This window comes from Phoxinus phoxinus (assembly GCF_949152265.1).
Source record: "Phoxinus phoxinus genome assembly, chromosome: 11".
Taxonomy (NCBI): domain Eukaryota; kingdom Metazoa; phylum Chordata; class Actinopteri; order Cypriniformes; family Leuciscidae; genus Phoxinus; species Phoxinus phoxinus.
Window position 1 is genome coordinate 14,048,652 of NC_136886.1, and position 27,499 is coordinate 14,076,150.

At 37.4% G+C, this 27,499-nt stretch overlaps 1 protein-coding gene across 7 annotated transcripts in view; it reads left to right on the plus strand.

Annotated features, from left to right (window-relative positions):
• Window positions 1-27,499, plus strand: part of mast2 (microtubule associated serine/threonine kinase 2) — a 130,278-nt gene that overhangs the window by 55,966 nt on the left and 46,813 nt on the right. For 3 of the 7 annotated variants that reach the window (XM_079628677.1, XM_079628679.1, XM_079628678.1), the window contains exon 4: window positions 21,348-21,379. In XM_079628677.1, coding sequence (XP_079484803.1) covers window positions 21,348-21,379 — 32 coding nt within the window. Of the gene's footprint in view, window positions 1-2,064; window positions 3,786-21,347; window positions 21,380-23,683; window positions 24,363-27,499 lie in introns of those variants that run through there. The other 4 variants (XM_079628681.1, XM_079628682.1, XM_079628680.1 and 1 more) reach the window with 2 other exon arrangements.

A 27,499-nucleotide genomic window follows, 5' to 3' on the forward strand; every position in this document is an offset into this window, starting at 1 on the left:
GGTTCTTTTTTTCTTTTCTTTTTTTTCTTTTCTTTTTTTCTTGTATGTTTTGGGTTTATCTGTTAAAATGAGTTTATATGCATTTAGATCCAGTCCCCCCTCTTTTCTGACTTCACCATCATCACATTTAGAAGTTAGAACATATGTGTTGCTATAAATCTGTCATTTGTAGTTACGTGGCTTGTTAAAGAGCTCCATAAAATGTTTACAGACCTGTATGGATCGACTTACACTATCTGGATTTAGATGCATAAATCAGCTTGTGCTATGCTAACATTGGCTAAAAATACTTAACCCAATGTGTCACACTGCCCTTCAGATATTCTTGAAGATGTTAATAATGTAGGCTGCCTCCTGTCCAGCAGATGCCTCATTCTCACACCTTTGGTTATCTGGCAAAATGTCAGTTACTGAGTAACTAAACATGAGATAGAACCCTCTTTTCAGAGAACAGTTCATTGATAAGACTTGTGGCAGTGGGCTATGTTACATTTCTAGTCCATGACTTGACCTTTAACCCTTGAACTTAAATGTGATAAATCTGTATATAGAAGTGTGTGTAAAGGGTGCAATGAGATCACATTGGCTGCTTTATCTTGCTTATTTAGCTGGACAGTTTATTTAAAGCAATTCTGCAAACAGGTTTCTGGAGTTTACAGTGAACTGGACTGGATAGTAACTGGAGATATACAAATATGGGAATATTTCTTCAAGAGATAATTGTTTTTTTCTAATAGACAGCCAGTCATTGACTGTCACTCATTGTGATTCACCTAATCACCATTCTTTCTTTCTCCTCTCATAGATTCAGGGCCATCACCATCTGTGTTTAAATCCATGTATAGACAATAGTCCTGTGAAAACATTCTGTAAAAAAAGAAAAGTGAATCAGATGACATTTTGCATGTGTTATTACATTTTGAGTTTAAATAAGAACAACAAATTAATATTAGTGATCAATCATAAATGGCTGAAAATGTCAAAAAGCAGCTATGTTGCTGTGGAAAATAACTCCACAGCTTCAGTAGCTGTTGCTGCCCTCTGTCTTTTTTAGAAGTCATTTAAGAAAATTCTTTATGTAATTTGTGTGTAGGTCAGGGAACATGATTAAATGATTTAATAAGTTTATTTCATGGTTTTGTTTGGAATTAGTCATAAATTGACAGTCCTAGTAATTACAGAATGAATCATTACAAATTACAAAGCTAGTAATAATTACTTTTTTTTTGTTGCAAATCTACTTGTGAATGAAGAGTTCAGATTATTCATTGTATTCATATAGTGCCTGCACACTTAGTTACTACGGTTTTGTGAGTGATCTTACTACAAAGACATGCGCACACAGAATACCCAAACACATAATTTGCTTTCCCTCTGGCACTCACCTGATCATATAATGACTCTCTGTCCGCTCTTCACTCTGTGCGTAGGAGGACAGAGCTTCTCTCTCTCCACGTCTCTCTCTTTCACTCTCTCTCTTTCTCTCCCCTACACATACATTTTCTGCTATGCTCACGTTTGTTATCTTGCCTGTTATGCTTCTATGACGTCAAGGAGAGAGAGGAGAGGTGGGTGATGATTAATATACATGTATGGTGTTGGCAATGGCAATGTTCTGCCTATGGACGATAATCCCTCTTGCTTTTGTTCCTGCAGTCCCTTGAGATGAACATAGCCGCTGCTAATGTATCACTGTACTGAAGGAAAGCCCTGCACAATCTCATTAGACTGTCATTACCGAATATACTGATATTAGCCTCACTTATTTTTCTTCATGGACGCCCCATTTGAACAGAAAGGAGAGACACAAAGAATAAATCATTTTGTGCTTGTTTGTAGAATAGTAAAAGGAGAGACATAATATTTGTGTGCATGTGTATTTGTATGTTTTGGGGTAAAGCAGAGTGTTGTGAGCAGAATGGCAGAGAAGGGAGTGAAGGGGTGGAGCCTTTTGGCTCCCCCATTCATATTATGCAAATAGCTCTGAGCCTGTGTGCGTCTGATTGGCTGGCTGGATGTGTTGCTGGCTGATAGGACAGATAAAGCAGCATTCAGCAGTGAGGCGCTGGGAAGAGGAGGAGGACAGCTTACAAGGAACAGAGAAAGAGAAACGGAAGATACAGAAGGCTTTAATGTACAGCACAAGCAAAGAAAAGAAATACAGCTATTTAATTCCTTTAACCACCTGCATGTGCACTGATAGAAGACTTTACAAACAGAAGATTTAAATGACAAGATTGAATGTGACTGGATTGTGACTCTACCGTTGCAGCCCCTCCGTGGCAGCCCATTCACAAACAGCGGACCGCTTCAAGCACTTTGACAGGGGAGAAGATGAGGAAATTCTGACTGACACTCCTCCTGCATGGAATTTTTATCTTGTCCTCGGTCTCAGTGGTTTTCAGGAGACAAATCTTGGCTCTAGTCCAGTTCATCAGGCTGAGCTGAGGAAAGCCGGGAAGATATGCGAAGAAAAAGCAGACAAGCAATCAGCGTGAGTGCAAAGTCTGTTTGCACCTGCCACTGAAAAGACAGCTCTGCCAGCACGGCTTTTGTCGTCCGCCTGCCTTCCTGGCGAATGAGAGACCGAGGCCTCTCGGCCGAGGGGAATGGAATTCAGCCATGCGGCTCTGACTGGAGTTGTTGTTTGCCTTGTGCTGTCAGTGGGCAGGCAGTGCCTGCGTTCCTCCTGCTGCTGCTACTGACTGTTTCCAGATTATCTCAAGAGTGTAGGCTGAAAATATTCTCTGCTTGCTTCCGCCCTTCCACTTTTAGCCACTCTTGGGCAAAAGCAAGTGATAAACAACTAACTTGAGGACTTGAATTAACCTACTAGGTGAATGGATGCACTGGGGGTTAAACTTAACTTGGTTGATTTAAAGGAGTCAGTTGCCCCTTAAACTGATTCTGCATCTCTGGAGGATTGCGCTGGCCTGAATATTTTTCTATTTTCATCCCTCGAGGTGCCATTTTTATCATTAACTGTTCACTGGTTATGCAGAGGCTGTAGTTTCCATAGAAATGAAGATATCTGGGAATCTCTGGAGACTGAGAGTGTCAGAGTAAGGTGAAGGAGAGGTACAGGAAAATAAATCTGTTGTGTTTCCTTTAGCCTGGGATGAAAAGATGTTTGGATGATAGTGGAGATCACTGAATGGATGGATGAAGGAAGAGTTTCAGGGAGACGCTTATTTTCCAGCCATTCCTCACTGAGGAAGTGAAGATACAGAAGAGGTACAAAAACACGCTGTTCTCAAAGCGCTCCTTTCTCTGAACTGCCAGAAGCAAACAGTGAATGGAGAAAAAGACTGTTAGCCATGTGCTGAAATGCTCTCCTACTCTCAATTGACTCTTTCAGTGTCCTCACGTTGAATCATATTCTTCACATTTTTCCATTTTTGGAATACCTGTTGAAAATCTATACTGTCAAATAGAGTGCATTGTTATTTTCATGAATGTCAGATGCTATTCGGTGAGAAAAATTACAAATAAGACTTGTAGCAAGTGGGAAGAGTTGTTCAATTGTCATTTGCTAATTTTATAGGATGATCACATCTGTTTTTGCTGTGGATGAGCATGACATCAACAAAGAGCGAATTTTCAGCACTAATATCCAAAGCCTGGTCTCTGTCAGATCATTTGTGCCTCATGGACTTCTGATAATTCTTGGGTAGAGGACTTTATCCTTGATTAGGAAAGTGAGACAACTTCACTACAGTCAAGAGATCCAGATTCAAGACCGTAAAATGGATGATTCCAGTATATTAAGGCGGAGAGGCCTTCAGGTAAGGATGAATGATACTTCTAACATTATTTAAAAACTTGTTTGAAAGTTTTTCTCTAGTTTACTCCTGTTTAATATATGTGACTAGTCACATTTCATCCTTTTGCTTTGCTTCCTTTTGTATTTTTCACTGTTGCTGTGATGTGTCAGCACATTCAAAAAATTGTAGCACTGCAGAAAGCAAGAAAACTCTGCCTTGGGATCAAATTATCCAGTTTTGTCAAGCAGTGTGTACCTTTCGAATGTGTTTTGGTGATAACAGATTACCGTGCTCAGGTAGGGATTTCAAATTAATTCATGGCTAAATTCAGCATTTTCCTTATCGTATCTGCTTTTATGTCCCTTATTCTTCAAATAATTAGCTTACTAGCTTTCCTGTCTCCTTTCTTATTTGAATTACAGGAACTGTCAATAGTCATCATCATGACTCAGTGTTTTATATGGGTACCAACTTTTTGTTTGGACAGCTGAACAACGATTGAATTAGACTGAGCTAGAATGTGAACCAATAAAACATACTTGTGTGTGTATTTGTGTGTATATATATATATATATATATATATATATAGACACACATCAACACTTAATCATCTGACGCAGATGCTAAACTGTGAATGTAATCATGCACATCAACAAATATTCCTGGCTTTTTGCACACCCACCTCTTTTACACCCTTCAGTCTTGTTTTTTCTGTAATATTGTAACAGTCCAAGAGTGTGTTGTGTAACTGCATTCAGTAAGTCCATCTGCTATAACCCAAGTAGATGACGACTGCTCTGCTATATTTGAGAACATAGCCTCTTGATGCTAAGTACATGTCAAGAGATGCATATAAATGTTTTTCATATCTCATATACTGTACATATATTTAGTATCAACTCTATATTAAACACAGTGTTACACAATGCAGTGCAGGATTCAGACTGCAATTTGAGAAACTATTTGATTGTACAATTTAGCTCCTTGTCCGCAGGTGTTTTCATTGGGCAAGATACGATGTTTGTAAACCAGATGAAAAGAGAAATGACAATGTCCGGCTGTAATTTGGATAATATGGATAATATTTAAATGACACTTGTGAAATGGAGTTTTGCAGGATTGCACTGGAGTGTCATTCACTGGAAATGCATTTTGCTTTTGAAGAGCAGCACAGGCACAGTTTGCTTCCATTCTGGGTAATAGCGGAGGTTTTAAGGCACTTTGCAGTTCTTGCGCTCAGTGCGTTCTTTTGTGCTAGGGTGTCTGTGTTTTTGCCCGTTGGCTGTGGGGCTGGATGTGGTTGAGCTGAACTCTGTGTTGTGTCTGTTCACTCAGCTGTGCAGTGGGGAGGGTTTGTCTCGATAAATCCACCGTAGGGCTTTCTGTCTGCCAGAGCCGGACAGTGAGATGAAGCAGCGGGCTTATTCCGCTATCTACTGTAACATCTCATTTAACTTCATATCCTGTTTCTACAATCACTCTGAGTGCGTCAGCAGAATCTGAACAACACCACTAGAAACTAAGTAGTTGGTAAGGTTTTTTAAAATGTTTTTTAAATAAGTCTTATACTCACCAAGGCTGCGTTTATTTGTTTAAAAATCACAGTAAAAATTATAATATTGTGAAATATTATTATAATTTAAAATAGCCGTTTTCTATTTTAATATTATTTTAAAATAAAATGTATTTCTGTGATGGCAAATCTGTGTTTTCAGCAGCCATTACTCCAGTCTTCTGTGTCACACGATTCTTCAGAAATCATTCTAATATGCTAATTTGGTGCTCAAGAAACATCAATATTATTATTGATGTTAAAGACGGTTTTATTTGTAATATATATTTTTCCGTAAAAGTCTTTAAAACAGTCTTTACTGTCACTTTTTAACAATTCTTTCAAAAACAACAAAAATATCTCACCCCAAACTTTTGAATGGTAATGTATGCACATTTTTCTCTGGGGCTCCTTGAAATCCATATTTTTTACGAACCTATTGACTGATTGCTGATGAATAGGTCATTATGGCTTTAAGCCATGCATTCCCTTAATGCTCTAAAGTGGTCTGGGCAGTTAGTCACATGGGGACCGAGCCCAGTATGGCTGGCCAGTGCGAGACGCAATGCCCTGGAAAGCCGCATTTGGCAGTGTTTATGGGATGAGATTCTCCGTAATGCTTCTAATGGGTCTCCTGAGGCCCAGACCTGGTAATTTTTTTCAGTGGTCATCCACATGCCCCTGACAATCAAACACTCTTTGGTCACAGATTTAAATGGTTCGTTAGGCACTTAGGCATGACGTGAAACGCGTTATCAAATTGTTAAATTGTTAATGAATAAGAATAAACTTTTTAGCTTTTAGCTTATACTGTATGTAGGCCGTTCATATTTGGCAAACAATGCATATTAGCATCTTAGGATATGTGTGTCGCACATGTAGCATTTTAGAGTTCAAACAATTCATCGTAGATAAATATTGTATTGCGTTGGCTGATGTTTATTTCTAACTACCGGTATAGCTCTGTTCACAATGTATTTAATCGTCGTGTATTGCAATGTATTTTTTTTGAGCCCTAGTTTATATAAACTGTTTTGTAAAAGTGTATATTTATTTAAATAAGAATAATAATAAAAAACTGATATACCCAATTTATTATTGAAATAAATGGTATCGACCCTACTATTGTGATTATATCTATCAGATTGTTGTTTTTTTTATAAATCACAATGTAAAGAAAGTTTAACAACAAAGGTTGTTGGTCCATGGCTCAAATGGTCATGTAAAACTAAATGATGATTTATTTTATGCAAGAAACCTTGTCTAGCATTATAAATTAATCTACACATACAGTCAAACCGAAATGTATTCAGACACCCTCAACATTTCTCACATTATCACAGTTTTTTTGCTGTAGTTTAGAAAAGGGTAAATAAAATATGTCAAGAACTCAGAGTTATTAAATCCGTTGATATTTCACTGGTTTTGTCCATCCTTCTGTTAGACTCTCACAAATGCATTAGGTTGAATAGCTGTCAGCTGTTAAATTTAAGTACACAATTAGCTTCATTTTGTTCAGTCTGTGGTGTAAAAAAGTCGCATTAGCAATTAAAGCAAAACATAAAAGCAAAACATGGTCAGGTCAAAGGGTCTGAATAATTTTTGGTCCCAATTTTTTCTAAAAAAAATGTATAGTCTATATGACTGTGAATAATTTTTGGGTATAATATGTCACAGTTTACTTTATTTTGCTATCCTAATATTTTTTGGTTTGACTGTAAATAAATGAAACCATAAAATATAGCCTATTTAAACACTTCAGACTTTAAAAATATGACAGCTTAGTATTTCAGTCATTTTTAAGTTTAAGTAGAGATTGTCCTGTTACATAGGCTAATGCCAGGTTTTGTGTTCCCTTTTATTCCTTCTTTGGAAATTCACCTTTAGAATTAATATGTCCACCCAGCTTAGAAGTGGAATTTAATTTGAAGTGAAAGTGAAATAAATAACTTTTTTTTTGTCTGATTATGCTGTGTTTTGCTCTTCACTCTTATCTGACTGTGGTGATGTTGCAGGCTTGATTTTTCCTCATGATTACTCGAGTGAATGTATCCACAGGAATTCAGTTTTGCGTGTTACTGTGCATGCTCTTTCTTGTGTGTTAGATATTGCCTAATTTGAACCCTGCCGTTTCAAGCAGTTAATCGGTGAACTGTACCCTTTGTCAAGGTATTAGCACTAAGAATGCAGGTCTCTGTTCTCTAGCTCTTTTGTTTGTGTTGATGAGCTAGAGATAGAGGTGATGGTGTCGGGGCTTTTGGTCTTCAGGTGCAGATGAGCTCTGGAGGAGTGGAGCATAGATGTGCCGCTGGGCTCTTTATCTTTATGTTTCTCCTATTTCCTGACAGGTTAGAGTGTTAAATTGTTCTTATGCCCTGGTGCGTTTGTAGGCGAGGATTTCAGACATCTGGAGATTGTACCTGTGGGCTGTATTGGATCGGAAAAGAAAGGGAGGAGGTGATGGAGATGGTGCAGCTTTTGGGGGATGAGCTCTTTAGGTGGTAGTTCAGGTTTTAATGGCACATTTTGACTCCTATTGCTTTTTATCAACCGCAATGGCCTGACGCAATGACCCACTTTTATATGCTTATTCATTTTCAACTGCTGGCACTGATAAATAGTTGTCCCTCCTTTCTTCAAACTGGATCAACTTGTTGTTATGTTAAAAAGATTTCTCAAAAAATGTCAGTACTAAAATCAATACCAGTGAAATATAATAAACAAAAAATAAATAAATATCAGCCCCCTGGTTCCCACTTACTTTTACACTTTGTTCTGTGTTTTTAATCTGTCTACTGGCAGACTACCAATATTGAATGAAATGGTTCTAAATTCAGCAAGGAATTATCGTATTGGGGCTGTGTAAGCAAAAACAGCGGCATATCAAGTAATCTGATTTTACTTTAGCAGAATTAAAGTGGTCAAAAAGGTTTCAAGGTGTCTTAATCAGGCACAGTTGTTCTAAAGGGAATGGTGAAGGGCTAGTGTTTGGAGAGTATGCTGGTCACTTATGGCCATGGCCTGCTCTAGGATGCTGCCAACGGACAGTGATGAGAACAGAAAGCCATTAGCCTGCAGGCGGTCAGTGAGCTGGTACGGAGTCAGACTGTGTATTCTCAAGGAATCAATACAGGCTGCATCTCTAGCTGGGCAGGTAAGAGAAAAAAAATCTAACATTTAGGGTTTGTAAGGAGTGCTTATTCGTTAGAAAAAATCATGTTTTGTGAGAGGAGTTTTTTTTGGGCCATCTAAAAGTACCCTTTATATTTCAATGTTAAATTTTTCAATATTTTACGATATTCTCCTTTTTCCCCCCAACATTTAAAGCCATATTTTGTATAAAACTTTACAAATAAAGCAACAATAGAATTAGGACAAATAGGTCCTTCCCTTTTGTCTGCTTGATGTGATATACAGTATTGTGAAGATCATTCATAGAAATTAAATAGAGTAATGGAACAGACTCTGAGGTCATTTGTGCAATTCACATGAAATTTGGCATACAAAATCTGTTGAAACTCACTACCAAAATCAGCCACATTATCTATTCATTGAAATTTGGCAGTTGTGGTTATGTTTTTCACTTTTCTAATATGCTTGGACCCCAATGATTACGGCGTTCTTTTATAAATGTGCTCTTCAAACCTTCACCTTTCTTATTGTCTCTGTCAGATCTTGGCTGGAGGCATTACTGACACTTTGTGAATACTGACGCAGCACTGTATTTTCGCTCTGTAAAAACGACAGTCATGGCTATTGAGCCGCTCAATAACTCATGACCGCACTCTGACCAGAAGAGCCGCTTACCAAGAAGCTAAAGGGATAGTTTCTGGTGATGACTCAGCAATGTATTAGAATGGGCATTAGTCTAGTTTCCCCAGAGATTTAAATTACCAGTAATATTCCTCTTTTAATACTGAATTACCCCAAAGAATAGGTTGACATCATAATTAAGGATAAAAGCCTGTTGGTTTCAACACATCGGTCACTTAGTACACACTAAGAATAGCTGTTTAAAATGGATGTACAATGTTTCCCATTGTAGACGTTGTCCTAAGCCCCTTTTCGGCCTGTATGAGACATGCTCGAATGAACACCAGCACTGTGGAAGTCATATTATTCTAGTGCACCATACTTTGATTGAAGAAAGCTCACTCTTTAAGGTCGTTCAGACTGCAGAGATGCCTGTGTCCTAGTTTTGTCTATCCTCATAACAGTACAGTGCATTCTAAACACTTTTCACTGTATTTTCCTAGTACCTGTTTCCCTGAAAATAAGCTCTTCACTGAAACTTGTTTTGCATGTTTTTGTAATATGATCATCAGACTGTTTCATGATAACCTGATTATCAGCGTCCAGGGGAAAAAATAGCTAAAGAGAGCGTTTGTGTTTGTGCAGTTTTTTGTAGTTGATTTTTCCTAACCAAAACAAATGTGGCTTGTGTTTGAAGGAAGGCAGAAGGTATGAAAATACAGGATATTGATGTAACAAATAAAGAAGGCAGAGAATAAATATAAAAGACTAATCGAGAAGTCATCAATTTATTTATTTTTTGCAAACATATTCCATTTACTTCCCATCCATTTGTTGTGCTGTATACCTTTGGCTGTTTTGTCTGCACAGTAAAGCCTTGTGTCATTCCAAGATGGTTGAGACCGTTTAACTAACCTGGACTTTAAAGCCTCTATGTCTGTGATTTCAGACAATATTGTCTAACGTGCATTTCACCATGCTCTTACTTGGGGTATGGGCAATGCTGTCGGCTCCCCTATCAAAGACTTGGGATACATGCATTACGGGCACAGCAATAAGCTCACTTTGAGACCAACATGAGAGCATGAGCTCATCGTTTTAGACTGAATAGAGGAGGGAGGAGGAGGAGGAGGAGGAGGGGGGCCAGAAAGAAAGTGGACTCAGCTGCCAGAGATTGAAACATGCATACACACAAACCCAGACTTGGATTGGTGGCTTCACGGCAGACAGTATTACTTAGCAGTAATGAATTCAGGCTTAATCTGTTTTGTCCCCCTTGTCTTAGAGATAAAACATTAAGATATACACTAAAAGACATTCAATCAATGACAAACGGGTTACTATCATAATCGCAAATCACAAACAGTGTAAAATATTTAACATTAGCACATTTTATTTATGTAACGTGACATTTTACAGTGTAAGACATTCAATAAGAAGAAAATGGCTTGATCTTGTTCATCAGGAATTGATTGAATTGTGAAAAGTGGGTAGTCCATATCAAAATGGATTCTAATCAAGGTTAGTCAATTGAGGAAGATTTGTTAAATAAATGATTTACTGTTATTGCCATAACTTTTATGTTTTGCATCACCTACAATACTAGCCTCAAAATGCGTTATCTATATGGCTATTGATTAACATAATTTTCTATATCTGCACAACCTAGATGACGTCAACTAAAAAGGAAGGTCATTTCAGAGCCAGAGCGAGTCATTGCATTTTTATGAAAGATTGCGTACGCAAACATTTATTTTTCACAAAATTAATTTGGTATGACATGCACTAATGAATCATTAACAATAAGACCAGGGACATGTGTTAAGAGAGTAAATAGTGTAAATTTTTATTTCATTTTGACTTTAGAGTTAAATGAGAGGTTGTAAAAAAAGTGTGTCCTCTACTGAAGTTTTTGCCTTCATCAAAGTCAAGCTGCACAAAAAAAAACTTTATTAAAAGTCTGCAAGTGCGACACAGATATTTAGTTAGTGAATCTAAATCAGTTTTTTATTGGTTTGTGGGTGAAGAATAGAGTAAGATTCCAGAATAGTGTCTGGACACCCCCCTCTCTATACTTGGCCGTAGGCTAAATATTGTTTCCAAACAGTTTCACTAAATCAACATGTTTGGACAAATGAGGACACTGTACTCCTTTCCTACATTTAGAACTAACAATTCTCTCTTGATGGAAACTATAATACTCTCACTTCCTTTTTTTCTTCTTCCATTCACTTCTATCTCTTTTTTCCTTTTGTCTGGCACTTGAAGTCAGTGGTCTCTGCTGTAGCACCTCTCTCAGTTGACATTAATCAAATGCACAGCAAAATAGCAGTATGTTGGTTGCTTGTCTGTCTGTTCGCGTAGTTGGGGGCGGTTTTTGATCGTCTGCCTCTCGTGTGGTGTCCTCTCTGGGGAGCCAGACCTCCGTCTACCCTCACACAGCCGTTTCTCCTTCAGCTAGTAATGAGCACCATTGCTCCTTTTGTCTGTCTGTGTATCTGGCGTCTTTTCTGCCATCCATAACACATACATGGGCTCCATGCCTTGATTGCTCTTTCTCTACATTGGCTCTTTTATTTGTCTGGGTGTGGCGTGGTTCCATCTTCTATTGTTTTCCCAGTCTATTTTCTCTTCTCATTATATTTTCATTTTCTTTACCTTCTGTGAATTCATTTTCATTTCTTGTGTTCATTTTCTACTACAAGCGCTCATTCATTGTCTTCCCGAGAGGCGCATTTTAGTAATTGTTGTATTATTCAGGAAAATTCGGTAGCTGTTTTCTTTGACCAAGACAAATGAGGTTCCTTCACTAGTGTGTAGACGCTTGTGCTGAGTGTGTGTGTGGATTGTGTTCATGGTTTATGGGGGGTGGCGGATATAGCAGAAGTGTGAATTGAAGATGTTTGTGTGTCAGGGAGTTTGATAGCACCTGGGAGTTGAATACTGACAACCAGAGAAGTGTCTGTTCGCGTACCAGTAATGAACTCAGACTCTCAGTCAAGGGGGACAGGAGGAATAGTGTGAGAATGTCAGAGACAAAGATGGGACAAATATGACTTCATTACTCTCCCAGAGGAGCGTGGGATCTGTTTAGTAGCAAGTGCAAAAACAATTGCCCCAAACTTTTTGGTAAATAATTATTATATATGATTTCTAATAAACTATTTATAAATATATATATATATATATATATATATATATATATATATATATATATATATATATATATATATATATATATATATAAATAATTCTTTATTTCTTATTTTAAATTAGCTTATTGTAAATAAGGGGGAACTGAGGGGCAGGGTGTCATATTTTCTAGGGCTGTTAAACGATTAATTGTGAGTAATCGCATCAAAAATAAAAGTTTGTGTTTGCATAATAAATGTGTGTGTACTGTGTATAATTATTTTGTGTGTGTATATATATATATATATATATATATATATATATATATAAATACACACACGTGCATGTATATATTTAAGACAAATTGGTTACTTGTATATAAAATATTTATATGTATACATAATATAAATTATATATAAATCTACATACAGTATACATTCAAATATTTCTTAAATATATACAAGCATGTGTTTGTATAAATAAACAAATACACAAAATAATTATACACAGTACACACAAATTTATTATGTAAACACAAACTTTTATTTTGGATGCGATTAATCGCGATTAATCGTTTCACAGCCCTACTATTTTCGGACGTTTTTCTTTTTGGCCAAAAAACGAAAATGCCCTTTTCTGCCGATAATTTTTGGTGGATGAAATTTCGGTGCATACCCATCTATAATTTAAGTCCATGATTTCAAAACACACTTTAACTGGAATCAATGGCATACGATGCAAGTTGCTACACATTACTGATTGATTTGTAGTTTATCTGACTTTTCAGTGATTCAAACATGGGTCAGTCTTTACAGTTTTCTTCCTGCTTCCTTGCGGTTTCATTGATATGTTTGAGCACCTCAAAAGACTCAGTTTTTTTTTTTTTTACTCCTTTTCCACTCACGAATGCAATGTTCTATTCCTGCAACTGTCATTTAGAGCAAAACAGTACTGAATATTAGCATGATCAAACCACATGCAGCACTGTATTGTTCAACCCCGTTTTGGGCAATGCATTGTTGCGAATAATCCTGCCGACATTGTCTTTTGAAGCTCCTTCGTCTACATTGGGGGGTGGGGGGATGACGACTGTCACCCTGTATGTTGGAGACGGATGAGCTCTCTTTGAATATCGCAGCCGGCAAGATATACCAGTGAGACAAGCCTGCTGCTACATGTGGAGAGATCTGACAGAACGTAGCTCCAGCATTGTCACGTTAGCTCGATGCTAATGCATAATGATCCGTAGAAAAAACAGTGCTGGCAATTGCTTAAAGCGTTAAAGTCCAAATAAAGGTAAAAGCAACATAGCTGTCAAACAGAAGTGGCAAATACGCTTCCCGCTTGGCATGCTGGTACATCATTACTTTATTTTAATTCTTCAAAGGTAAAAAGAAAAGAAAAGCACATCTGCCAATCTCCACACCAGCATTGTGTTTTTCTTTACTCTCCATTATCTCCACTTAGGAATGTAGATTTAATTTGAATATGCAAATTCTAATTAGGATTAGTGGGTTTTTTCATGTTCTTTTTTTAATTTCCACAGTTTGATAGTCAGTGTGAATAGCTTGACTGATCACTAGATTAGCATCTGAGGGAGGGAGCGCAGGAAAAGACAGAATGAGTGAATTAAGGGCTAGACGTCCTCTTCTGCCAAAAGCGCACCACAATAGTAGGGATAATTACTTGGTGCTTCCTTCCAACAACACGAGGAGATCCTCGTGTATCACGACTGCTAATTGCGCCGGTTTAGCCCTCACACAGTATGACGGGAGGCTGGCGGCAGCCAAGTTGTCTTTGTTTGTAATGATGATGATGATGTGGCATCTCTTCAAACCTGCAGCTGCGTCTAACAGAAGTATTTCACAGCATTTTTCTGCATCCTTCCGTTTGCCCTCCCTCTGTTCTTTTATTCACACTTTTCCTATCCTGTACCTAAGCTGATCCGCTTCCTGTCTTCCCCTGTGGCCCCGCCTCAGCCATCTTCCTGCCCTACATACTCCCAGCACCAGCTTCAATTAATATGAATGAGCTATACAACCTGAATTAAACACTCTCTCACACGCAACTGGGTTCATTCTATTCCATGCATCCTGTGGTAAATGATGACTATGGTAAACCGAGATGTTGCCAACTGCGTAGCAACTCTCCAGTTACCATACAACACTAGATAGCATCATGATGCCGAGTTTTACATGGGCAAACACCTCTCACATTCTGAAAAAAAAGTATGCTCTACGGAGCTCTTAATTATCCTCCACTTGTAAATAATAAACCTAAATGTATCAATATCGTTCTATAGATGTTTTTTTGGCACAGTTCTCCATCATCCTCTGTTACAGCCCAACAGTTTTCAATCATTCATTATAATAATGTCTGCTCTGCCACAGGCGTCACACTCTCCTTATTATGTATATTGTTCTATCTGTTACAATGACCCAGTTAATTAATATCCTCCTAGTACATATAACTCTTTGATTTGCCTTTCCCTCTCTTTCTCTTTCTCACCCCCATCAGTTTCATTTGCTTGTTCATTGCAAGCAATTAGTCTCGACAGGCAGTGCTACGCCCCATTTGCTCCATAAAACAATCAAACAGCCTCAGACCTGCTTCATGCTATCACTATACTATATACCCTTCTTGAACTTTTATTGTTTAAATATAGTGGCAGGAAGCAATATAGGACTTGTTGGTTTCTAAGTTGTGATCTTGCCAGCAAAGCTTTTGGTTATAGTTGCTGGGCTTTTAGGAGCTCCGTAACTCTGTCCTTTCCCCAGAAACTCAACGAGCAAGGCCTCCCCTGGGTCCACTGTAATTTGTTCATTAGTCCTGCGTAATGAAATCGGCCAAGACTGCGTCAACGTGTCCAGGGGTGGCAGCGTGCTTGTATCTGTCTCTCTCTCACCGTGTCCTAACCAGGTGTGACTTGATAAAGCTACACACAATAAAAGATATCTCTTTCTTGCTTCCCAATCAAAAAGCAACAGGGCATTTTGGTAATTATATAGTTTCAATTTCTGCTCATTGCTAGTCCCGCACAGTGATTTTTTTTTGCTCTGCTCCCAACAACAGTGCATTAAACATGAAATATCTTCTGATTGCTTGAAATTTCACCAGTTTCATGCACAGCACAGATCAGTTATGCTAACTGATCTTAAAACCGTGTGTCATTGGTACACGTCTGGATTATCCTCCTGCATCTGTAATGATCTGTTTGAGGAAATATGACAGCCATTCACTCAAGGACAGATAGAGCTGGCATGATTGACATGTTAAGTGCCTGTCCTGGCAATCTTGCTGTCCCGCACACAGCCTGTCAGTGTCAGAGGCTGTCCAGTGTCCCTGGTTTGGTCTCAAGGGAACCAGTGAACTCTGACTTTTGGACCAGAGCTGTCTGTTTCCGTATTGGAAGCTTTTGGACACTGTACTTGGCTTGGGACAGGGCAGCACTTTGTGCTTCTTTATGCTTCAAGTGTCAGTATGGCTCACATGTGGCTGAATTTTGTGTGTGTGTGTGTGTGTGTGTGTGTGTGTGTGTCGTCCCGATCATTCAAGTAATAGAAGTAATATTTTTTAACTACCGTTCAATATATATATTTTTAAAATAAATTAATACTTTTATTCAGCAAGGATGCATTAAATTGTTTAAAAGTGACTATAACTAATTTTTTTATGTTACAAATAACATTACAAATAAATAATGTTACAAAATGTTCCAAATAAATGCTGTCTTTCTATTCTTCAAAGAATCTACAAAAAGTATTGTAACGGTTTTCACAAAAATATTAAGCCGCACAACTTTAAAAAAAAACAAAACAAATGAGCATATTAGAATAATTTCTGAAGGACCATGTGACTGAAGACTAAAGTAACAACTGCTAAAAATTCAGCTTCATCGCCACAGGAATACATTACATTTGAAAATATAATAAAATAAAACATTTATTTTAAATTGTAATATTTCACAATAGTTCTGTTTTTACTGCATTTTCATAAGAGACATACTATACACAGTATAGTCACAGCAGCTCTGGTTTGTTTCAGTGCTCTTGCACTGCCGTTGCATTATTATTGAGTACTGTGTTCTTGCTGGGTCAGGTTGATATGAGTGGAGCCTGACTCTGCCTGTAACAAATCATAATGATGCTAAACGAATGTTCAGTGTGTGTTTTGTCTTAATGTATGGCTGCTTAGCCTCAAGAGCTCTGAGGCTTTTGTAATAAGCTCTGCTAGCTTGAAATCTATCCTGGAGGGCACAAAACCACAAGTCAGCACTAATTGGGGAGAGATTTATAGCTGTCAGTCAAACTCATAACTGTTGCCCAGGATAACTGGATTCCGTCAGGTTCTACTCTACCCAAGGTCACTATAAAATTGCGCAGCATCTTGATGCGACTCACTGTTTAACCCCTGAAAACTGAAATCGGCCACCTCTGGTAAGCTCTTATAACAGTGTAAACATAGAGATGCTTATCTCGCTGCAGCTACTGATGGCTTTAACTGTCTCCAGGAGTCCATTTAAGCAGTGTGGTGCTGCTTTCGGCCCATCTCACTGATTACATTTCCCTGCACTACGGCTTCCTGTCATGCTGGACGGACTTAAGAAATATTAATGGGCTCCATTGGGTAGATTGCTTTTGTGGGAGAGCAGGGGGCCTGCTCCAAACTGTCACTCTGGCTAATTTCATTGCCTAGCCTTTTAGCCCATGGCAATGACAGAGCCTTGGCCAGAATGCTGTTGTGTGGCTTTGTGTAGCAGAGCAACTGCTCCCTGGTCTCCCTCAGACCCCACCCTCCATATGCCTTAATGGAATCAGTCTGCCAGAACTGAGTTCATTCGCTTCAGATTGCATTAAAAAAACAATGTCCGAAATTGTTGATGTTTCTGTTTTTAGAATTACAGAAACATCACAAATTGGCTTTGATATCACAGTTATTCAAACATGTAATTAATATATAATACAATTCATAGCAATCAATATCTTATATAAAATAATTGGGGCTGACAAGCAATTACATTTTTTTATCGAATTAATTACATGATGTGCCGATTAATTCATCTAATTAATCGCACATCAAACTTGGCATAGCATTTATTACACACACATTTTGGCTACGATGGCCATGTTGTTGTTGTTTTCTCAGAAGCGGCATCTGAATTGGTATTTAGATTATGTCTACAGACCAAAACAGAATTTTTACTTTTGGGCAAACTATCCCCAAAATATGAAATAATTTTTCTTGAATTAAGTGATACTCTAAATAAGAAACTACAACTGCCAGTAGGTGGTGGTATATCTAAAGTCATTGATTGATTCATTCATTCGTTCAAACGGTTGATTCTTTCAGGGATGAAGTAAATGGCTCTCTTTATGAATGAGCCATTGAATAATTCGTTCACCCAATTGATTCCCTCAAAATGCGGATTCATTCAGAAACAAAACACCACTGTGTGTTTGAAGATTCACAGCAGTTCTGCTTTGGCTTCAGCAAAATTGAGCAAAACCTCTAAAATATGTCTAAAATATAACACAATATTAACTTATTATTAACTTAAAAAAATCATATAGGGGCATTTTTGCCCTGATATCTTGAATTGTATGGGCATTCTAACTGCATTCTACATGTTACATCACGCAGTGAGTTGTTGCCCTCCATCATGTTCATCACCAATTAACTATATAACATTTAAGATGACCTACGCAGGTCTGAGGCGTGGCGGGTGCGTTAAATGCCTTCATTTTATTTGCATTCTTTTCCTTATCTAATTAATTAAAATAACACGTTAAATCAACAGCCCTAAAAATAAAATAAAATACAATTATTTTATTATAGATGGGCATGGAAAGTGGCTGGAGTAGTGTTGTGGCAAAAAACAATACTTAACAAACACAGCATCCCAGGCATAAGAAACATCAAGATTGTTTTGTCTTTAAAAGAAAATATATTTTATTCTTGCAAGAATAGTTCCCATCCATCCTTGCAGTCCAGCTGCAGGCAGAGTGAGACCAGGAGAGATGGTTTGCTGGTAGTTTTATCATGTTATCATCAAAGCACCCATCCCAAACAAAAGGAACTAAGGACCCCCATGGTTGCCTTAGTCCCTCCCTAGCCTGGGGATCTTCTCACCTCTGTCTCAGTGTCACACCCACAGCTGTATCAACGTTACAACAGGAAAACTCAAAATACAGAACACATGGCATTCAATTTTATCATTGAGAAAACAAATTAAGAAATAAAAGATTAAAATTGCCACTACAGTAGAAAAACAGAAATAGGAATTGGGCATTCGAAAGGGATCCAAGGACAACTTCGGTGATTATAAGCAGAGTGATCTATATTAGTTGCATCGCTGCAAACTACTCGCTTCTATTTTAGAGACAAGCAAAACTTAGGCTGTACACCGATGTCCCAAAAGTAGTTCAAAAAAGTACTGCTTATGCTGGGTAGACAGCTTACAAAGTTTTGAAACCCAGCCTTAGTCTGGCTTTGTCATATTTTTTTCTGCGTTCAGTGCAGAGCTGTAGATAATAGGCATGAACATTTCTATGGCACGCTCTCACTCCTGTCACAGTTCTCCTGAACACTATCACACATACATACCATCCAGATATCAGGCAGCACTGGTTAGCTCCACAACTAATCAGATTTGGCAACGAGTGTAGATTCTCACTTCATCTTACACCCAAGCTAACAAGGTTTAGTCCATCTACAGTGCTTGAAGGCTGATGCATCCATACCTGAGTTGGGTCAGAGCAGTGGGAATGCACTGATGAGCACTTCAGGCTTGTTATGGAGAGAGAGAGAGGCTACAGAGGTCAAGAGAGAGGGAGAGATGCACTTTTTCTGACAGCGCAGAGGGAAAGTGATTTCAAGTTGACATGAAAAGCAGAAAAAGCTGCCGTATATGAAGTCTCTAGGCATATCAGGTTTGTATCGGTGGAGTTGCTAATTAAAAAAGTAGACTCATGTTTTGCTAAGGCTGCACTTTGAGAAGTTACTGTATTAATATTCTGCAGATGGGTCAGGGGGGCGTGAAGGTTCCCTGGCTCAGTCCTCCACCGGTGTGGGGAGACAGATGTCTCATAGACACGCTCTGAATACAGTTACAGCTCGATCACTCTCTCACACTCACTATCCTGTCATAATTGTATCTGCTGTTTCTCCTATGGTCAGTACAATATTGCATTTGTCTGGTCTAATATATTCTTTATCCACTGACTTCTGTCAAATATCCCTGCAATAATAAGAGCTGGTTTCAGTAGGAGGCTCTTTTTTTGTGTGTACTTGAAATGAGTTATGCTCTCAGCCAGAGATTGTACTGAGAATCATTCTCATTCTCTGAACAAACATGTCTTTAGCATTCCATTGAGAGCCGCAATTGGAATCATAGCTATCACATTTGAGATAATATGTGTTGCGCGATGCATAAACTTTATAAGTGATTCAAAAACTAAAAATAATTTTGATCTTGAAAAGACTTAATTGTAATACTGTAAAATATATATTTTTTATAAAGATTTTGCATAAATATTTGATTTCAAGGTTTCATATTTGGAAAAAAAGATAATAGATAATTATGCATAATATACATATTATAGTTCATTTTGTTTTATTTGAATAATAAATATATTTTATTTTATATTATATTTTATATTATATTTTATAAATGCACGCACGCACGCACGCACGCACGCACGCACACACACACACACACACACACACAACCACAGTAGTACAACAGAAACAACACACTAAGTAAAATACAGCGCAATATACCGTGATAATTTTCTGTATTGATTTTTCACTGGTGTTATACACATTTTTAAAAGTATTTATTGCAATTTGTCATGTTTTATGGTCAAAGGAAGCTTAACTGAAAAGGTTTTGGTAATTTTCTGCCAGGACATTATCCGTTTTTCTATGGGTTTTATTTTTTATTTGTCTTTTTTTCTTACAGCATACTTGAAAAGTTATATTAGTTGCCAAATTTCTGCCAGAAATCACTTCCAAGTTGCTCCTATTATGATGTGCTATATTTAGTTGTATTTCAATACAGTATACTTCTGTTTTAAAGACTGCTGTTTTTTAAAGTGACAGCTAAGCCAGATGAAAGGAAACATGGTGTCAAGAGAAAGTACTCTCTACCAAACGCTTGTATTGTGTAACTGGATGAGTTGAATCAGTAAGGATCAGTACGCACGTGGCCTCTGCTCATACACCCACACTTTTAATGGATGTTGCGCGCGTTGTAAACACATCCCATAATTGAATGTAACGACTTATCTAAAAGCCATTGTTTGGGGTGGCTATTTATCTGTCAAGAGCGCTAATACGCTGTTCAGATTTTGTTTTGATAGAAATATTTAACGCTCCACACATTAAATGAGGTTTTGAAAAGGGGTCCAGGGACCACAAGAGGATTCTAGGGGGTCTGTTAAAAATCAGAGAGAATTCCTCTGAAGCAGTGCTTATTGTGAAAAGCTCTTTACAAATAAACTGAAATCTGAATTTAATCAAAAATATTTCTAGTCAGGTTTGTGCATATAACATCACTGTTCTATAGGCCTAGTGTTTGATTTGGGCGTGCGTGCGTGTGTGCACTGGATATTTACATGAGAGGAGATTCACTATGAACTATGACAGATGGTATGGCCTTATTCTGTGTCTGTCCTCTCTGTCCCATGGGTCCACTGGACCTGGTATCAGTTATCTTTTCTCAGTCCAGCTATCAGTAGACATGCAAGTGCTCTAAGGTAAATCTGTCTGTGTAATAATGGTTCACTTTTGCCATCTAGTGGTGTTTTTTTGTTTTACCTTCAATATGGGAGAAAACTAAATTCATAATGCTGGATGCAAGCCACTGTTCCACTCAATCATTATTTGAATCATATATATATAATATAACACAGCCTAATATTTTTTTAAAAAAACCTGTTGTTAATAGTTCCCTCCAGTTAAACTGTAAATATGTCTGTTTAATTGTGACCCAAGTTGAATTGTGCCACCTGGTGGATGCTTTAGTGTCTGTATCCAATTTTGGTGTCCATGATATCTTGTGCACAAGCTCTGCTCTTTGCTTTGTGACACAGACACATTAATTTGATTTACAGTTAATATTGTGTTCTTCTCTTTCTTCATTTCAGAAGGAGCTGAGTCTTCCCAGAAGAGGCAGTTTGTGAGTACTTGAGAATTTCTTTTTTTCTGAATGAGGATAGCGAAACCTGGTCTATTGTGAATAGTCTGACCTTGGGAAATTGTATAAAAAATTCTAAGTGAACAGCATGACATGCCCATTAAGCAAAGAGGTGTGTAGTTCTGGTCATCTCTTTTAATTGCACTTTAATACGTACTGTGAGTTACATAAATATCTTCCATACTGCTTAAAGAATGCAGGGAAGACTCTGTGGAATTCTTCATTGTCGTACATTGTGTGTACACACGATTACTAACTCATTTAGTTATTGCGTATTATTGATGTTGCAGATACTCCAGTCATTTTGTTTTGCTTCTGATAAATTCAAAGTCACAGATCTGCATCTGATTATTAAATGTGACGTATGTCCAGTACAATATAACCCCTCTGATATTGTGAGATCAGCAGTAGGTATTAGCATGCTCTGTCACATGACATTAATTTACTGTAAATTAAACTTTTTCTACTTTTTTATACTGCTCCTTCAGAAGGCTTTTTAAAATTATTTTTATTTTAATTTTTTATAATTGAACCACATGCACATGATTGTGAATTATCAGGATACATCTATTTTGCCTTCAAAAATCGACTAGATGGATGCATCTTAGTAGTAGGGTGTAATGCAGTCATTTATTTTAGACTTGCATTAATGCCTTGTGTGTGGATATTGCCTGATAAGGCAGTGTGTTTAATGTTTCAGACACTGCTGTATCAGTTGGGTTAGCATTCTTACTAGATCACAGTGTCAACACTGTTTACTGCACATGAACTGGGTCATGGGGGTCGTAGGTTACTGGTAGGGCAGTGACAGACAGATTATTGCAGGCCTTTTCCGACAGCTGGGCATTTCGGTTCCTGTTCTAGAACACCTATCTATATCTTCCTTTCTGTTTATTTTTAACCCACTGCCTGCAAAGAATGTGCTCTTTACAGCCAATCATACGTAGGCGCGTCATCAGCATCATGAGAATAGGGGTGAGCAGACAAAATTTCGGTGTTATATTTTTGGTATAATGTGTATAGTGTGCTAGGTTGTGTGTGGGCATACTGTTGTTGTGTTCTTTCTTATGCACACAGGCTAAGGGTTTTGTTTTTCTCGTCTTTGTATAGCTCAGAGTGACTGGCAGGGGTAGGAAGAATGCTGGCTATTGTGAGGGTTCACTGAGTTTGTTCCACCCGCCACGGGATTACAGGACTTAATCAAATCAAGCCTTCTATTCAGCCACACTGTTTGTCCGTGTAATTTAATTTTAGCCTTCATTCATTTAGGGTTTTGGTACTTTCTGACTCCCCCTCTCGTATCTCCTTCCTTTTCATCTCACCTTTTCACCCTGTAAAGGGGAAATGAAAATTCAATCTTTTTTTTTTTACTCACCCTCATGTCAATCAAAACCTGTATCACTTACTTTGGGTTTGAAGTGGAACCCAAAAGGAGATGTTTAACAGAATGTTCACGCTGCTTTTGTTCATACAATTAAAGCAACTTTTTGCAAACATTTGTCAATCTCAGAGAAAGACAAAGCAGACAAGCACCATACGATTACCTTTTCCATCACCGAATGCCCAGTAGGAATCTATAAAAAAATTAAAAAATCTAAAACGTATATTAATACTAATAACAACAACATTAATAAACGATACAAACATTTAACACTGTTGAATGAAATCTTTAGCAAATCTCAAAAAAAAATATTTTCCTTACTTCATGCATGTACAATATAATGTTGTGATGTCTAAATTCACTTTAACATTCAAAATAGTTTTTTTTTAAATACAATTTTAATGTATTATTTTTTATTCTATATAGTTAAAATGTGGTAGAATGTAAAATGACTCATTGGTATTGGTACCAAAAATGTAGTATCAGATTCAGTGCATCCCTACTTTTATGTTAGTTTTATGACCGTAATATTTATGTATTTATTTTTGTCATTTTTGGAGCTTGACACTGACAGTATCTATTCCCACTCATTTTCAATATATAAAAAAGAATGACACGGGTACTGTGCAAATATATCCTTTTGTGTTCCACAGAAAATAGCAAGTCATATGGATTTGGAGAGAAATTAGGGTAAATCATGAGCAAATTGTCATGTTTAAGTGATCTGTCCCTTTGAGCATACTCACATAGAGCTGTAGATCATGTGTCAGTGTAATTTGCTTTCCTGTAGTGGTGTGTGTCAGTGTTGAACCAGTCAGGCTTAACTCTCGTGCTGGTGATTCTCTGCTCTTTGATCCTGCCTATTGTCTCCTTGAGGCTACATTTAGCCAAAAGCATTCGTCTGGGAACAATTGATAGGACACTGATGTTCTCTCGCTTCTCAGAACTGTGTGTGTGTGTATACAGAGATGGACCGGTGTGAGGTAGGGGCAACAGCTGCACCTCCCCCAGGGTCTTGTGATATCATAAGAATGCCCTCTCCCTCATTACTCGATGTGTTTCCGTGTTTCTGACGGTCTTGCCAACATATACACCCACTAGAAGTAGAGCTCAGAGGAGAGTGAAGCTTCTAATTTGTTTAGAATTTGGATTGTTACACTCTTAACATTCTCTCTTCAGACTGATGTTATGGTACTTCACAGTGCTCAGAAAGACAGAACGCTCCCGGTCCCGGACACAACTTTAGAGGACTGTCTTTTAACAACAAATACCGTCATGACAGAAGTGGATACTCGCTCTGGCCGGGGACAAGCTAAGACTTGAAGGCACATTGTGATTTGACAGTTAATGTTTGTGATAAGGAGATACAGGAAGTATGGCTGGAATTGCTGAAACTTTCACAATCAGAGGTGATAGTTTGGTAACAGACTTTTACACTACGCCATGTAGTTCTTTTGCGACCTGTTGCTGGACTCTTCCCAGTTGCACCTCTGAGTAAAGACTTTTTTTTGCTTATCCATCTATTGTACTCTTGAACATGAAGAAAAGAAAGGAAAGACTTGGAGCCCCTAACCTGCATTTACAGTAAGAGTTTATTTAGATCATAAGTATGAGCTAAGGCTGCACGATTTGAGAAAAAAAAAAAAATCTGATAAAAATTGTGATTGTAATTAAAGGATATACAATTTGGCAAAACATTGATTTTTATATCAATATTATAATATATTAATAGTGCTTATTATGTTATGCTATAATTTTCACTAAATAAATATACAAAAAAATAATAATATTATTATTTTAATATATATTTAAAATTACAATACTAATATTTATGACTGTCTTTCAGCAGTTTTCAGCTTTTATTTCTAGGGTTGGGAACCATTCTGGAATCGAATACTTGAGGTCAGGAATCGGATACTTGTTATAAAATTAAAAATTTGATTCCTCTTATTGATTACTTTTGTGAGTATTTCAATATAACTTTAAACAATTCAAATGTGAGACGACTGTTTTCATGTGTAACAGTATATATTGAATCCATGCAGCTCTTAAAGTGACAGCAGCCTAATATTCCTGATGCGTCTCAACACTAATCAAACAAATAAAGACAGAGAAAGTTCACTAGTTTTTGACTGAATCACTTTTGTAACTATATTTGTTATGTATATTTTACTTGTGTTTACTTGCCTTTTAATAATATTTGAAAATTAGTTTGTTTGTTTTTCTGTGGTATTTTTAAACCATAGGCAAAATTCCTTGCAAAAGTGTTCTTTGGCCTGTTGATTTTTGTTCATGATATTCAGCTACAATTAAATGTTTTGCAATAAGACTAAATGTAAATGGTATCTACGTTTTTTTTTTACCTTATTGAACTCGAAATTAGGAATCGAAAAGAATCGATAAGCAGAATCGAAATTGGAATCGGAATCGTTAAAATTCCAACATTACTCAATCCTATTTATTTCAGGAGACCTTTAAGCTATTTATTTGTTTATTAGTGCTCCACGGCAGATGCAGAGATGAGTTGATGTTGAGCATCATTTACCTCAAACCGACCTGTTTTGAGATAATAAAAACACTGGATCATAAGCTGCTCACGTGTAAAAGAACACAGTGTTGTGCTTGCCTCTGAAACATGTTGGTGCAATGAGGGTATGCACAGTATTTGTTTGATTAAATTGTAGCATTTGCGATTTGAAAATCGCTATATTTTGGTTTTATTTCGAATAATCGTGCAGCCCTAGTATGGGCCAACAAATATTGCTTGTATTTGTTTACATAACTTTTATTATTTCCTTTTTTAAAAACTTTTACTTGAGTTCAGCTGACTGTCACTCATTTTTGCAATGAATGAACTCCATCGGTTGAGGTTTCTAAACATGACCACAGCGTTAGCTTTACACAAACAGACCGCAGACTCTGACCTCCTTGGCAGTTAAGCACCAGGTTTCCTCTTTCTCTGTCTCAGTCTGTCTGAGAACCTGATACCTGCTTTCCCTCTCATGCTCTGAGTGTTGGCTGAGTTTCTAGCTCTCGTCTCGTTGATTGACAGCCACAGTGTGTAGCTCAGTTTACAGTCTCAAAAACACAACCCAGCAGAACACCAGAAAGACTCAGGGAAATATAAGTGAAGAGAAGTCTTCACTCAGCAGAGTGTGTGTGCATTTGTGCATGATTCAGTCATGTCAAATGCCAGCTTATGCCCAGTCAGCTTCTCTTACTTCATTCTGAGAGAACATCTGTGTCTTGGCTGGCTGAAGCAGGTCCCTGTTGCTTGAAAACCAAGTTTTAGTGTAGCATGGTGATTTAAAAAAAAGTGAGATGGTCCATACATTTACAACTCTAGAATGACGCCCCCTAAATACTTATAACTTAGTTGTTATCCCTTTAGTTTTTCTAACTTTTTTCTAATTCTAATCTTCACACTGAGATGTCAAAACAAAATAAAATGCTTATGGATTCCAGAAAAAACCTTGTCATCCATCCATTTTCCAAACCGCTTTTCCTCTGTAGGGTCTCGGGGTGCTGGAGCCTATTCCAGCATCTCGGGCAGGCTGGGGAAAAAAGTGCAAGTATTTAATTGTCCGTTCGTTCATTGATTTGTTCACTTGTTTATTTTGACTGAATAATAGGCGCAGTTTTTTATATATTACTATATAATAATAACAATAATATATATATATATATATATATATATATATATATATATATATATATATATATATATATATATATATATAATATAATATTTTTTTTTCCACAGAAAAAATATGACTTTTCTGTGTCTGGAAATACTATTGATATCGTTGATCTTTGAATACAAGGATCATAAAAAAATGCTTTATCAGCAAACAGAGCAAAAGGAAGTGGTGTTACTTAAATAAAAAATATATATTTTACAGCTGTATTATTGCTTTATTAATATTTGACATTTGATTATTCCTATATCACTGTATTTTTTACTTTCACAGTTTCATTGTTGGGGACGGACAACATATTGGTTATAAGGGTAGCAATGGGTTATTATAGCTTTCGTTCAAATATGCAGCAATTCTTGTGAACAATCCCTAATTTTTTTTTTTTTTTGGGGGGGGGGGGGGGGGGGTTATTTTGGGGGTGGATTTACATTGTTTTGTAATGTTGCTGCCCTAGACTAAAAGTCATTGGGTGCAGTATTGGAATACATTTCTCATGAAATTTATGAAAAACAAGATCCTGTACCCCAACCATGTATTCCTCATTTTGTAGGTGGTAAGCAAAACAAATATATTCAACGTTTTGATGTAGCAAGAATACATTTGAATGGAGTCTCCCCTTTCTCTCTGTTTGACAACTTGCCCAAAGCGAAGGGAGGTAGTAGAGCCTGACAGAACTGTCATCCTATCCTAGTGCCAACCAGCTTTAACTTCAGTGTGCCCAGTGTGCGTGTGCTGAACTGCTGAAACAGCCTGTCAGCAGCATCTCTCAGGAATACCAGGACAACTGACTGTCATGCAAACAACTCAAAACAGGATCTTGTTTTGCCACGTGTTTAATTGGAGCTCGTAGACATGTCTTACTGGAACTGAGAGGCAGGGAGTGTTCAATTCACGGATGGTTAAAGTGTGGACATATACACTGAGGCAGAAACTGTGACAGTGTGATATTAAGCCTTTGCCTTGGTCATGTTTATAAACTGCCGTAGGACATCCTACCTTTCCATGCCCTTCACAGACTCACAA